We start from the raw sequence: 16,525 nt of genomic DNA on the forward strand, positions 1-16,525 counted from the left end.
TGTTTACATTAGCTGGACATGTTCTAACATTAAAGATCTACCTTAGATGGCATATGAGGTACAACACTGTTTAAAGTAGATCTTAAATGATTAGGACATGTCCAGCTGACATAAACAGATGTGCTACTTTGCATTTTATTGTGTACTTTTTTTATGATGTAACAATCATCTGTTGAGAGATACATATACGGACATGGGCATGTGCGCAAGGCAATGTTTTATTTATGACAAACCTTTCTATAGTATAATCTTGTAATTAAATGTTTCCCTGAGACATTTAAGTCACTTCATTATCTACGATAATGAAGCAGAGGGAAATGACTTAAAATTTGTGCTGTGGCTGGGACTCAAGCCTGGGTGTTCTTGCTTGCTAGGCAGAAACGGTAGCCATTACACCACCGAAGTACAATTCTCAACATTGTTGCACCAACTACCCAAGTTGAGTGCCCTAACCAACACAAACTTCAATTCATATCCTCTGCTTATTTTCTCTTACATTGTCACTACACTCTCCAACATTGGAATAGCACCCCAGCTTTGGATGTAATGATAAAGTCCTGTACCATAGGACATCTTATAGACCTTGTAATTAAATGTTTCCCTGAGACATTTAAGTCACATCATTATCTGCAATAATGATCAAAGCATTGGTCATTATCTACAATAATGATTGAAGCATTATCGTAGATAATGAAGAAACTTAAATGTCTCAGGGAAACATTTAATTACAAGATCTATAAGATCTCCTGTGGTACAGGACTTTCCCATTACATCCAACACTGGAGTGCTATTCCAATGTTGGAGAGCTCTGGCAGTAGTGACAATGTAATGGAAAATAAGCAGAGGGTATGAATTGAACTTTGTGTTAGGGGGGGGGGGGGGGGGGGCACTCAACTTGTGAAGTTCGTGCAGCAATGTTGACCATTGTGCTACAATGCCTGCACGGTAGCTCAGTGAGTTCGGTCAGAGGGTTAGCTGCCCTCTGTAATAAAAAACTGAGTCAAGGGCTCAACACTGAACATGAATGGGTGTCCTGTGACATGCACACTGAACAAATGCAATGAACAACATTGGGGGGGGGGGGGGAGGAGGAGGAGGGGTGGAAGCAAGTAAGAAGACCCAGGGTCAAGTCCTGGCCACAGCACAAACTTTAATTCATTTCTTCTGCTTCGATCATTTCCAAAATGTGTTGCATTTTATCTACAAGGCAACTTGGCATGAGGTCCAGCTCAAAATGAAAAAAATTTAGAACAAAAAATTTTTGAAGATATGAAGATGACAGCAAAGTTTGTCAAAACCAATCGCTTGAAAATAAGGAAAATCTTTATGTCATCTTGGCTTTAGAGAGTTTTTGCCAAATGAAACAAATCACTCATTTTGATTTCTCAGGATGAGAAAATTCAATCAAACTGAGCTTTATGCTTAACTTATCTCTGTGCTGGTGTGACACTGAAAGCCTATGAAATTCACACATTGAGCTTCATCCCTAGTGCACCCATTAAAAAAATATACATCTGCTCCTTTAAGACAGTTTTAATTTTTTGGAGTTGTTTCACGGGCAAGTGCTCTACCAACTGAGCTACCCAAGCACGACTCATGCCCTATCCTCACAGCTTTATTTCTTCGAGTACCATGTCTCCTACCTCATTCTGGAAACATCCCCCATGCTGTGGCTAAGCCAAGTCTCCGCAATATCCTTTCTTTCAGGAGTGCTAGTTCTGCAAGGTTCGCAGGAGAGCTTCTGTAAAGTTTGGAAGGTAGGAGATGAGGTACGGGCGGAAGTAAAGCTGTGAGGATGGGGCATGAGTCATGCTTGGGTAGCTCAGTTGGTAGAGCACTTGCCCACGAAAGGCAAAGGTCCCAAGTTCGAGTCTCGTTCCACAGTTTTAATCTGCCAGGAAGTTTCATATCAGTGCACACTCCGCTGCAGAGTGAAAATCTCTTTCTATGCTGATAAAGTTAACCATTCATGAATGTGCTGGACTTTGAATTTGTTACATTTAAATCAAGCCAGGGATAATGTTTTTGTATGTGGCACTTAGAAGATTTGATATATGTTGTTCCAATCTATAAAACTGTGTAGAAGCACTAACATATTTTGGACAGTTATGAATGTTAGTGTTTTAGGGAGAGCAAACATTTTATGAACTTTCACTAATTTTTATTCATCAGCTTATGGAATATTAAGATTTTGATCACTGTGTATTGCATTGCTCCAAGTAAGAACTGGTGTTTTAATACAAGTTTTTATTGTTTCCGCTTACAGTCATACATCATTACCTGGATCATGACCAAAAAAATGTAGGGTGAACATATTTGTTCTGCCTAGGCATAGTGTTTTATCATTTGCTCGTATCCTCTTGTCATAAGTTGGACAGACTACATCATACGTTTATGGGGTGGCCAAAAATCAGCTGAGAAATAGATAAATTTACATCATTTTTATGCCAATAAAAAGATTTAATTGCACTCTTGCTACTTCTAACCACGCTTATTAATTACTGTTACTAACATATACTTCAGTCTTTCAGAAAATACATTATGACTGATTGACTGGTTGCAGTGGTGTCTCAAGAGGTACACTGCCAAATCAGCAACAATTGGTGGTGATTCAACTAACAAAGCTAGACAGCTGTGAGAAGTTAATCATTTTGTGCATACAGGCTACAGCTCACCTCTGGTAACGTGGACACTTTCTTTAACATATTCACTTAAGTCTTGTAACGAGTTTCAGCCCCCAAAACTGACATACTAATAATATTTGGAGACTTGAATGCTAACTCAGGTGTTGAGGGTGAAATTAGTGATAATTTCCTAAACATTTTGAGTACTTTTGGAGTTGCACAAATGGTAACAACTGCTACTAGGGTATCAAAAATTTCAGCATCGGTCTTAGACATGTACTTATAGAAACTTATAGAAATTTATGAGGAAAATTGTAAAGTATTTATAAAAGATCCTGACTGACTATTACTGTCATATAATAAAGTTAAAGACAGGCTTAGTAAAATATGGAAAACTGAAGGCCGGCAAAAGGATTTTCTCAGAACATTAAATATGTACTTTTTCTACAGCATTGGCAAACTAAACCAGGGATGAAGTGTGTATAGAAAACAATGGAAATCTTAAGTTCTCTAAATTCTGCACATTGTTTAAATTAACTTTGGGGAAGGGTTTCCAAAAATAGCCACTTCTACAGTAGCAGCTAAGAAAATAGAAGGATAATTGTAGGTATTAGAAAGTTCCCACAGGCACATTACATTTCTCATTTACAAAAGCACTACAGCAATCTGTAGTTCCTAGATTATTATCGCAGGTGTGCCCATGGAAGAAATAACTCCTGAATTTTAAATGTGGATGACACAACAATGCAAGATGACATTCACAAATTTAATGATCAATGTGGAAGCGTAGTGTTTGTCATTTACGTCAGATACACATACACACTAGATTTTGGAAATGATATCATCCCAATGATGACTGTTTTCTATACACATTTCAAATTGGTCCCTGAAGTTCTGCATGGCCCTCCTGGTCATGTATTTTTGTACTGCTTCAGTTTTGTGACAGATGGCAGCTTTTAGGTTATGTAGTATTTGTGGCTTAAGACAGAAGATGTGCACCTTGAGGCATTTACAGAGAAAGAAAGCACAAGGGGTGAGATTAGGTGAACAAGCTGGCCATGGAACCCTCTCCCCCTCTTGCTCCCCTGTAAGGAGATCAAATGCCCTAAACATTTCTCTGAGGAGGCCTGCTTGTGCTCTGTTCTGAGTGTGCAGTGGCATCATGTTGTTGGAACCACACAGCAGGATTCCCTACATCACTGAGGTTCAACTGCAGGAAGTTGGATAAAAGCTGTACACAATTATCAGGTAACACTGTCACAGCAGTGGTCTCTATTTCAAAAGATACATACCAACAATCAGAAACCAGTGACAGTACACCAAACAGTTACTTGTTCAGTGTGGAGAGGCACTGTGGAGAAGTCACTCAAGAATTTGTTGAAGATTGCTTGCGGACTGGTACCAAAAATTTTGTTTATTGACATAGCCTGGCACATCACTGTCTGCTTCATCACTACCCAGTAGCTTGATGACAGATAGTGGCCTCACAACACATTCTGCCATTAGTCCAATCACATTCACTGACTTCTTGCACATTCACCATTTTGTATTGATGGAACATCAAGTCTTTGTGTAAAATTCTCCTTACAAAGTGGCCAGAGAGTTCCACAGCAATTGCAAGCCTATGGGCTGAATGCTGATGAGATTCTGTAAAGGCATGTTTATTTGCACAGATTTCTCTGTTGTTTATACTTCGTGAGGCCTATGAGGTGGATTTTTTTTAACCTTCAAACTCATTCTTAGCAAGTTACCAATATACAACAGAATGGTTTTCCTGTTTGTAACTTTTATATATTGATCTAGCCTAAAGTAACTATGAAACAAATAATGTGTTGTAGTAACAGAGTTGGCATTTTTGAAGTAAGTCTCAGTCATGAAACCTAGATGTTCTCCACTTCATACCATACAAGAAACTGAAAGTCATGATGAGGTTATACAGAGTTAACAAGGCCTCCTTCCTGCTCATGTACAGCAGTGACACTGCAATGTATGAGACATAAGTGCTGAACACTACTCTTTCAAAATGTGCATTATATTTGTGAATGTCATTCTTGATTGTTCTTTTATTTACATTTAAAATTCATAAGTTATTTCTGACGCACCATGTATAAAAAATATACCAGGGGTACTGCTTGCTGCAAATAAAATCATTCATGCTTCTACATCCTTACATTTGTCCTCTAGTCATTCCTGCTTAGCTACTTTGCACTTCCTGTTGATCTCATTTTTTAAATGTTTGAAATCCCTTTTACCTACTTCATTAACTGTATTTTTATGTTTTGTCCTCTCACCAGTTACATTCAGTATTACTTCTGTTGCCAAAGGATTTCTATTTGCCCTCATCTTTTTACCTATTTGGTCCTCTGCTGCCTTCACTATTTCATCCTTCAAAGCTACACATTCTTCTTCTACTGTATTCCTTTCCCCTGTTATTGTTGATTGTTTCCTAATGCTCCTTCTGAAACTCTCTACAGCATCTGGTTCTTTCAGTTTATCCAGATACCATGTCCTTAAATTCTTGCTTCTTTGCAGCTTCTTCAGTTTTGGTCTTCAGTTCATAACCAATAAATTGTGGTCAGAGACCACATCTGCCCCTGGAGATGTCTTACAATTTAAAACCTGCTTCCAAAATTCCTGTCTTACCATTAAATAATCGCTCTGGAACGTTCTGGTGTCTCCAGGAATCTTCTACATATACAACCTTCTTTCATCATTCTTAAACCAAGTGTTAGCTATGATTAAATTATGCTCTGTGCAGAATTTTACCACTGGGCTTCCTATTTCATTTCTTTCCCCAATCCATATTCACCTATTACTCTCCCTTCTCTTGGTTTTCCTGCTATATAATTCCAGTCCCCTATGACTATTAAATTTTCATCTCCCTTAACTATCTGAATAATTTCTTTTATCTCATCATACATTTCTTTAGTCTCTCTCCCATCTACGGAGCTAGTTGGCATTGTACTACTGTGGTGGGTATGGGCTTTGTGTCTATCATGGCTAAAATAATGCGTTCACATGCTGTTCATACAATGTGACAATTATAAAACTATATAAAATCATAGCTTCTGAATGGTTTGCATTAGGACATTCAAACTGCAACATTGGCTATGGGTCATGATGGGAATTAGTGTGTGCATTTATGGTTTGCTTTAGTGATGAAGTCCCACTTCATTTGGATGGGTTCATCAATAAGCAAAACTGGCACATTTGGGGGACTGAGAATATGTATTTCATGACTGAGAAGTCTCTTCACCCTCAGCAGGTTACTTGTTCAGTGTGGAGAGGCACTGTGGAGAAGTCACTCAAGAATTTGTTGAAGATTGCTTGCGGACTGGTACCAAAAATTTTGTGTGGTGTCCAGTCATGGAACAATGTGTGCAATATTCTTTGACAGCGCTGTGACTACCAAATGGTACATGAAGGTTTTGAAAGATGATTTTATCCCCATTATACAAAGTGACCCTGATGTTTACAGGGTGCATGCAAGATGGAGGTTGACGCCATCAAAACAGGACAGTGTTTGATGTCCTGCAGGAGCACTGGATTCTGGCTCTGGGGTATCCAGAGGCCACTGACATGGGCCTTGATTGGCCGCCATATTCTCCAGATTTGAACACATACAACTCCATTTTGGGGGGCTATATTAAAGACAAGGTGTACAGCAATAACCCCAAACCCATTGCTGAACTGAAAACAGCCATTCAGGAGGTCATCGACAGCATTGATGTTCTGACACTTCAACGGGTCATGCAGACTTTCGCAATTCATCTGCGCCACATCATTTCCAATGATGGCAGGCATACTGAACATGTCAAACCTAAATCTGAATATCTGTAGTGATGTGCATGCCCTAGTTTGAAACTAATTTATGTTTTTTTTCATATCGTTCAATAATTGTCACCCTGTAGTAAATTATCCACATTGATATTTTTTTATTCATTATTAAATCAACTCCTGAAATTACCCCTATTTGATTTTGTATTTTTAACCCTGTATTCACCTGATTAAAAGTCCTGTTCCTCCTGCCACTGAACTTCACTAATTCCCATTATATCTAACTTCAACCTTCCCCATGTCCTTTTTTAAATTTTCTAATGTACCTGCCCATTTAACAGATCTGATATTCCTCATTCCTGTGTGTAGAATGCTGGTTTTGTGTCTCCTGATAACAATGTCCTCTTGAGTAGTCCCCACCCAGAGATCCAAATGGTGGACTATTTTACCTCCAGAATATTTTACCCAGGAGGTTTGCATCATCATTTAAACATAAGAGTAGAGCTGTATGCCCTTGGGAAGAATTATGACTGTAGATCCCCCTTGCTTTCAGCCATTCATCCTAATGTGTATGTGGCTGGGACTTGACCATCTTGCTGCAAAATTTCCTGGGTTGAAGCAGTGCAGTGGAGATCAATTTATTCAAATAAAAAATAGATTTGAAAGTGTTCGAATTTGTAAATGATTTGTGTGACCAGTAAGTGTTGGATCCATGGCATTAAATCTGCATTCACATTCAGCCATAGATAAAGGTATAATTTCAACTGCTTTCACAAATTGTTTCACAGAAGTGGAAATGTGTTGAGGATTTTCTTTGTACATTTGCAAATCTTCATCTAGTGATGCACACCCACTTTCACTTATTTTAAAATCCATCTTCTTATATGAATGAGGGATTGACATATCAACAAAAAACAACACATTCATATTCATTAGAAGGTCATGTGTCTGAATTAAATACTGCTATATCCAAAAATAAATTCATGTCTTCAAAGTGGTTTTTAATATTGTCTACCAGACACTGAAAAACCTTCTTCTGAAATGTTTGAAATCTGTTATGTTCATCATGAAATGGATCTTTATTTATGACTCCCTTGAATGTGCATTTTTGTCCAACTGTTGTACATCATTCCAATCAACCGTGAGTCATTTGATTTCAGTATTTTGATAGTTTTTATAGCTATGACAATTCCTTTTTTTGCTGTAAGTGCTGATGAATTTCATTTTTGCATAAAGGATGATAACGCTTGCAGAACTTCTAGGATCTCATAAAGCACAACTAATTTCATTATAAGAAACCACTTTGTGGGACATTTTAGCAACTATTCAAATTTAGATCTGTCAGAAACTGATTATGAATTATCATGACTCAGTTTTTCAAGAAGTACTTGAAAAGTATTAAATCATGAAGCAGTGCAATATACTTAGAAACATGCCCTAGTTTTAATAGCTGGGATTATAATTCTTGTGAAACATTCTGTAGTAGTCCCAGATTTTTGAGATGTTCAGAAAACTTAGAAGATAAGGAAGCTAAAAATGTCATTCAATGGTTGTTGCATTGTTAGTTACGTAATATAACCCACCGTGGCCAGGTTGTACCACACTGGATGGTAAAAATCAGTTTTTAATTGTCCTTAGGCCAAAAACTGCATAAAGAGCAACAATAAAATTAGTCTTCAATTTCCCTGAGGCCATAAACTGTATAAAAAGCAATAATGAAAATGTTTTTTAATTGTCATGAGACTGGTGCAAGACATGTTTAATATGCTGTCCACTGTGTTCTGACACAAGTTGAAATCGAGAAACAGCATGTTCCACTATGGACTTGAGTGTCACAGGTCTGAAGTTCAGAATGTGTTGTACTATCTGTGCCTTCAGTATAGATATGTTTATAATTGGAGCACTAAATACAGCATCTTTCAGATAACACCACAGGCAGAAGTCACACAGATTAAGATAATATAATAATTAAATCAAGACTCTACACTGCCGACAGGCATTGATATACATCAACGGGGACAGTTGAAAATGTGTGCTCTGGCTGGAACTCAAACCCAGGATCTCTTGCTTACATGGCAGATGCTCTATCCATCTGAGCCACCGAGGACACAGAGGATAATGCGACTGTAGGGACTTACCCCTTGCATGCTCCCTGTAAGACTCACATTCCCAACTTAATGTCCACACACTACATTTGTAGTGCCCCTGCCCATTAAACTTATTACTTGTGGGAGACAATCTTACTGAGTCCCATAAGAATTTGGGCAATACGTGTGCAACTGCACAGAAGAAGAAGGTGAATAGCCAGTTAGCCTTAACCATATAAAGATGGTATCTGTTCTTTCGGACATGTCCAAAAGAACAGATACCATCAGTGACCATGCAGCACTCTAGAATGAAATGATAATTAAATCAAGACCCTACATTGCCAACAGGCTTGGATATAAATCTATGGGGATAGCTGAAAATGTGTGCCCCGACCCGGACTCTCCTGCTTACATGGCAGACTCTCTATCCATCTGAGCCACCGAGGGCACAGAGGATAGTGCAACTGCAGGAACTTACCCCTTGCATGCTCCCCGCAAGACCCACATTTCCAACTTCATGTCCACACACTACATTCATAATGGTCTTGCCCATTACACTCAGACAATCTTACCGAGTCCCGTAAGAGTTCAGGCAATACGTGTGCATCTGCACAGAAGAAGAAGGTCAATGGCCAGTTAGCCTTAATCATATGAAGATGGTATCTGTTCTTTCGAACATGTTCGAAAGAACAGATACCATCTTCATATGATTAAGATCAGGTGATCTGAATGGCCAGGCTGTGCAGCAATGATGGCTGGTAATTCTAGCATTCCCAAAATGTCCCTGCAGCACCTGCTTCACTGATTATGCTATTGTCGAAGGGTTAAAATGATGTTGGTGATCAAAAGACTCCCATAGCATTTATCATTGACAGTAGAAGTGACAGGAACTATAAGCTATCTCTTTGGGGCAAAATGGCCCTATGACAAATGATGCCACCAATCCACATCCCTCAGTTAACTTTGCAGAATGAAGTGGTACCAATTGATATGTCAGTGGATTTTCAGTTGTCCAAGTTCCACAGTTCTGTGTACTGACATGTTATTGGAGATGGAAATGAGCTTTGTTGGACCACAGAATGTTCCATGGCCATTCATTGTTCACTTACACATGAGAAATAAATTCTAGAGGACACATTTATCTTACTGACAGGTTAGCATGAAGCAACTCCTGAACATGGGTAATTCTGTGTGGATAGCAATGCAGGAATGTTTCATAGAACTTCATGCACCATGCTCACAGGCATGTCCAATGTTTGAGCAACTCCTCATGTACTGCCTGAACATTCTACCTCTCCTGCAGTGCTTTGGCCACAGCTTCTACCAACATCAGACCAATTATTTTCCTCCATCTGCCACACTGCACTTCAGAGGAATCTGTCTTTTCAAATTTTGTAAACATTTTCACCAGACCATTGGCAGACATCAAAACAAAGCCGTTTTTCATATCACTGAGTGTCCAGAACATCTGCAGAGCAACTGGTGCACAGTCAATGTCCTTGTAAAAGAGCTTTACCATCAGTGTGTAATTCTGCATTGAGACAATCATGCTGAGCATCTCAGCTGCAAACTGAAGAACAGCTATGTACCCCCATATTTTATTTAGCATATGCACCTGCTTACATTGCCATTTAGTGGTAAAATTTTTGTTAATTTTTTTTTTGTTTCCTGATGTTCCCCCCTTTTTTTATAATATTCAGTTCAGATTTGGCATCGTTCTCAGCGATAGTTCTTTTTTTACAGTGTTTTGAAACTGGAGCTTTAATTATAATCACATATCAAAGATTTTCCAGACAGTATAAGACACAGAGAAAAAGTTCTATTTGTTGACAACAGCAACATTATAGTCACTGATAAAACACTAGATTTCCTATTAGAGACACCAAGTGAAACCCTCAAGAACATTTATGATTTGGCAGTATGTAAAAAATTGACATTGAAAATAAAGAAAACAAACAGTATGCACTTCAGTATAAAGCAGGGAAACAATTCTATTGCACTAAATATAGATGATAAATTTATAGATTGTGTAAAAAACACAAAGTCTTAAGAGGTGAATACTGATTGTCAATTAACACAGAACAAACACAGAGAGATGATAAAAAAGCAACATGTTTGGCTCTTGAATCACTGGCATCAGTTTATGACAGCTAATGACTTTTGGTGATACATTATTCCTACATATGCTCAATTCTTCTTTTCTGGAGATCAAAGGCACAAACTGTGGATAAAATTTTTAAACTGCAGATAATGGCCACCAGAGTAATAGCTAGAAATACTTGTTGAGCTCTCTGTAAAGAACTGTTTAAAAAACTGGGTATCCTTGATGCACCAAGTGATGTGCTGTGCATATCAGAGAAAACATTACTAAATATTTCACTAAAATGTAGATACATAATCAACAAACAAAATCCAGTTTGGGCTTGCAGTTATCAAGGAAAAACAAACAAAGATTCTAAACAAATTTTTTGGGATAAAACTGTGTAATAAATTGCTCAAGGAGATGGAAAACATTACTGACATACATCTGCTTATGAAGGCAGTTAAAACATTCTTTATAAATGATGTATACTACACAATGAAAGATTACTTAGAGGACTCAGTGCAGAGTGTAGTAATGATAAGGGATAACTACAACATATGGAAGGGATAGATTGCTATTCACAGCAAAGATGACACATTGAATTTCAGACAGAATTTTCAGTTAGACAAAGAGGAGGAAATGAAGACAAGTTCACATGCCTGCAGTCAATTTCCTGAATGGACTGGAGTGAGAGTAAGGGCACAGCAGCATGTTCATGGTTTCGGAGTCACCAGTGGTGTCCTTGATGTGTGCAGTGATGAAGATTTAAACTATATTTACATTAAAGACCATTGTACAATGAGGACCAGGTGAGTGAGGCAGTGGTGTTGTTTAACACACTTACCTCATGAATGAGTGGATAGATTTGCACCATCCTGCCATCCTGATTTAGGTTTTCTGTGGTTTTCCTACTCCATTTCAGACAAATGCCAAATGGTTTCTTCATCAAGACCAAGGCCAACCACCCATCCTAGTCTCATAAAACATATTTATATATTCTGTGTGTATGTATGTTTTTGAGCTATGCTGTCTCACTACAGCTGTTATCAGGATGCTCAATATAATTTCCCTTACTTAATTTATTTGTTCCATGCATAATAATGCCTCATTTACCTTTATATCTTTGGAATTTTGAATTTGAGTTTTAGCCTCTTTTCATGGCTCAGTGAAGGATTCTCAATATTTCTTGTAGTGCAACTTGTCTTGATTAGAAGCTGCAATCTGCATTAAACAAAGCTTTCTGTTTCTGACACAAGAAACTCTGATCTGAGGTGTCAGCCAACCTTTCTTTCCACTTTCTATGTACTGGACCTCACCTGGTGTAAAGGAAAACGAATTCATTGTGTTGCAGTAATACTTTATTGAAGTAATTAAATTTCTCATCTACAGTGGTTGCTTGGTAAGCTTTCCACTGGTCATCCTACAGATTTTGTCTGGCTAATGTAACTGAGTCAGCATTACACTTATGTGAATTTTGCTTTTCCCTTCCTGGTTAAACATATAGATGGGGTGGCTTACTTCCGATATTTTTCTGCCAGGTCAAATACATCATTTATTATATGACTAACATCCACTTAAAAATTAGATTTTAAAATAAGTTATCAATCTCTTTTGCATTGTTGCTTTCTATTCTTCTTAGGAGTGTTACTTTGGGGGAATGAACCAAAATTAAACAACAGTAACTCTAAATGTTCACAGTCAGTATGATCTAAGATGAAATTAATTTTCAAATCATGACATGCAATGAGTTTTCAGTTATTTTAATTAATTTTAATTAACATTATCTCTAACTGTCTCATGATGTTTAACATATTTCCTGTTGTGGCTTGTATGTTGTTAGAACTATTGCCTTATGTGTTTCTAAAGGGCAGAATGTTGTTCAGTGCTGCACTCATTTAGACCCATGATCTGGGACTTCATTTCCTTCTCTCCTGGTGTCACACTCAACAGTGTAGTTAAGGTTACAGTTCAAACTGTTCCTGGTACCAAGAACTTCTTGCAGAGTGTCAAAATTACAGGTGACATTGCTTAACCCTGCAAAAAGTTAAGGTCACTCAGCCTTAAGCCCAGAGGATCACACGATGCTGACCAGGGACCATGTAATACTCTGCCATATGGCATAATGCAGGTGTGGTATGGAGCAAATGGCTCTCCCAGCTACTGTCAACTTTCCAGACCTTGGAGCTGGTACTTCTCATTCGAGAAGCTCCTCAGTTGGCATCATGGCAGTCAGCCCTGCTGCCCTCTCAGCTATTAAAGGTGACACCGATAAGCGTTGCACTCGGCTTAAAAATACAAGTTATGAGGTATTCACTACACTGAGTCACAAAGGGTATAACTGAAAAGCAGAATTATTGTTCTAGTCTTGATGTCAAGCAAATGAGCATGGGAGTAGTGTGTGCAGTACATGCACTGTGTGTTGTGCTAATTACTTAGTTTTCAATCATACATCATGTTTCTGCATATCCCATTAAGAAGGAGAGACTTCAGGGATGTGGTATAATCAAATTACACATTAACAGGTAAAAGAAGTCACGGTAGACTTTTTCTGCAATGTATACCAACAGCCAGTTATAATAATCACTAATCTACTTTTGATAATTATGGGAATTACTTCTAGATTACATTATATGTGTGCATATCAGAAGCAAAGCAACTAAACTGATGAAAGCTTGCTCTTCTTGTTACACCAAAGGGCTTTTTTATATATTATTTGATAGTAAGCATTTATGTTACTTTGCTGATTTCAGAGAAACTGTCAGATAGGATAAATTGAACCATGTTTGATATAAACAGAACAGCTAACAGGAATTTACATTCTTGAGTTTAAATATTCTGATGAATGATAGGAGTAGTTAATGTGGTTCTCCGTTACTATGGTTTGGAATGTTTGGGGATTTATAATTTTCTGATTGATTTCTGGCAATCTGTTATAGACATTAGCAACAGAATATATAAACTTCATTATGAACCTTAGACAGAGATGCAAAGCATTTATGGAAACTGGATTTATTTGTAGTGTTATGAATTTCACATTTCATCATCAATTTATGTTTATTATCAATCAAAAATACTATTGGGGAGTCAACTTGTATTAGACTATAGTTAAGTCTGACTAAACAACAATATTTTTGAAGATATGGATTGAAAGTGTGCCATTTTTGCACAACTTTTTGACAGATATTGTAATTTTACCTTTTCTGTTTTGCTAAACTCATTGGTTTGTGCTGAGTCATCTAAAGACATATCCCCATCAGCAATCTGCCCAATGACTTCTTCATTTAGAGCAGACATCAGATAACTTTCATCTACTTCTGAAAATAAAATAAGTTATTATGTCCTTCTGTACTGATTTTATGATATAAATAAACAATATTTTACATTACCCACTGATTGCATAAAGAGTACTTATGGTCAGTGAGCAAACAGAGCAGTAATATCACATAAAAAATGTAAAAATTCAGTGCCTGAATATTGAGTCTTAGTGTAAAAACTACATAAAAACTGAATACTTTACTGTGACAAAGATAAATGTATAATGATTTGCTTTAGTGCAGCGCTAATTTCTTCTTCACTACCATAAAATAGTATTAACTAGCAGCAAGAAATAATAATGTAAGTGTCTGAAAAATGATAAAGACAATCTATTCAATTTGACATCCACCATTGTGTGGCGAAAATGAAAAAAAGTATGCAATAGCACATACTGGGAATTGTAAGCAATGAGTACAAAGACATCACTTAGCATGTACACTGGTATGAAAAGATGAGCAATTAAGATGTATTTGCATCCAATAAAGGTAAATAAATTGATGAAATTGTTGATGACACAGAAGTAATAGTGCCAGATTTTATCATATGAGTGAATTATTTACAATTAGTTACAAAAGTGAAAAATAACATACGTTTTATTGTGAGGGTTGTAGAGTTTACACAAAAATTGTTCTTATAACTCTGTCAAAATTCATTTGAAAATTTTCTTTAAACAGAGGAAAATCAAGGAAGGTCTAAACTTTCACTTGTTGACAATTATAAAGATGAGTGGCATGGATATCACAACTAACAGAGCCAAAAAGCATGTGTTAATTGCAAACATCAGCATGATATCTTATGTCAACAGCATATTTGTTACACAGCAAATATAATTTGCAAGTGAGTTATTTCCATTCTTAACAATAATTTAGTAAGTAAATTTTGAGTAGACAAATGGTCTCAGCAATTGGAAGAGAGCACAGGCCACACACCGGGTGATCAAAAAGTCAGTATAAATTTGAAAACTGAATAAATCACAGAATAATGCAGATAGAGAGGTACAAATTGACACACATGCTTGGAATGACATGGGGTTTTATTAGAACCCAAAAAATACTAATGTTCAAAAAATGTCTGACAGATGGCGCTTCATCTGATCAGAATAGCAATAATTAGCATTGTAAGACAAAGCATTAGTAAGACAAAGCAAAGATGATGTTCTTTACAGGAAATGCTCAATATGTCCACCATCATTCCTCAACAATAGCTGTAGTCAAGGAATAAAGTTGTGAACAGCACTGTAAAGCATGTCCGGAGTTATGGTGAGGCATTGGCATTGGATGTTGTCTTTCAGCATCCCTGGAGATGTCGGTTGATCGTGATACACTTGCAATTTCAGGTAACCACAAAGCCAATAATCACACGGAATGAGGTCTGGGGACCTGGGAGATCAAGCATGACGAAAGTGGTGGCTGAGCACACTACCATCACCAAATGATGTGTGCAAGAGATCCTTCATGCATCTAGCAATATAGGGTGGTTCTAATAAAACCCCATGTCATTCCAAGCATGTGTGTCACTTTTTACCTCTCTGTCTACATTATTTCACGGTTTATTAAGTTTTCCAATTTATACTGACTTTTTGATCACCTGGTATACCTACAAAAAGGATTTAGAACTCATACATGGTACTAGACAGTACTAAACATGATTTAAGTTGTTCTAAACTAGTCTATATTATTTTTAATACACTTTGTTTTATTACTACTGTTATTATTGCTATTTATCTTTACTTTAATTAATGTGAACTATTATTATTATTATTATTATTATTATTATTATTATTAGTATTAGTATTAGTATTATTATTATTACTATTATTAGCATATTTTCATCTCTAAGATTGTTATCATTTTCATGAATGTTTTGTAAATATATCTGTATGTGTTGTTCCTCGTCAAATGTAAAAGAGGCCCTTAAGGCCCTAATCTGGTCAGTCTAAATAAGCAAATAAATAAATATATTTCTATGTCAATCCATGTAATCTGCAGCACTCCAGAGAGAGCTCATTCTGAGTTAAAATACAATGACCTATCTAAGACAAAACCACTTTCTCCACACAATGCAGCAGGATTATACAACTTGGACACTTCAGACATGATAATCTCTAAAGTTGTTGGGATTATTAGAGGTAACAAAGTGGTTCCCATGTTCCTGAATTTTCTAGAACAATTTAATTCATGACACCACTATGACTGTGAAAGAGGAAACTGGTTTTCAAGTTTATTGTGAACTTCATGCTAGGTTGTGCAAGATAAGTAGGAACACTTCTGTGAAGTCTAGAAGGTATGAGAGAGATACTGATCGAAGTAAAGCTGTGAGAATGGATTGTGAATGGTGCCTGGATAATTCAGTTGGTATAGCATTTGACTGCAAAAAGCCAAGGTTTCAGTTTCAAGACCCAGACTTGTAGACAATTTTAATAAGCCAGGGCATTTCAAATCAGTATATAATCTGATGCACAATGAAATTTCTTTCTGAGAACAGAGGATGCTGTGTTAGATAAGTCATTCAGACACAGAAATACTATCTAGTATGTCCCATTATAATTACTGTCCATGTTATACCTTAATGATTTAGGGGAGAGAATCTGTTAAAATATTAGACTTTGCACAGATGTAATTATCAACGAAGAAATGTTA

General features: G+C 37.0%; 1 protein-coding gene across 1 annotated transcript in view; it reads right to left on the reverse strand.

Moving 5' to 3' along the window:
- Nucleotides 1–16,525, reverse strand: part of LOC126299343 (protein tyrosine phosphatase domain-containing protein 1-like) — a 584,390-nt gene that overhangs the window by 108,407 nt on the left and 459,458 nt on the right. The window contains exon 10 of the mRNA XM_049991191.1: nucleotides 13,767–13,885. Within this exon, the coding sequence (XP_049847148.1) occupies nucleotides 13,767–13,885 (119 nt within the window). The remainder of the gene's footprint in view (nucleotides 1–13,766; nucleotides 13,886–16,525) is intronic.

This window comes from Schistocerca gregaria, chromosome X (assembly GCF_023897955.1).
Source record: "Schistocerca gregaria isolate iqSchGreg1 chromosome X, iqSchGreg1.2, whole genome shotgun sequence".
In the NCBI taxonomy this organism is placed as follows: Eukaryota; Metazoa; Arthropoda; class Insecta; order Orthoptera; family Acrididae; genus Schistocerca; species Schistocerca gregaria.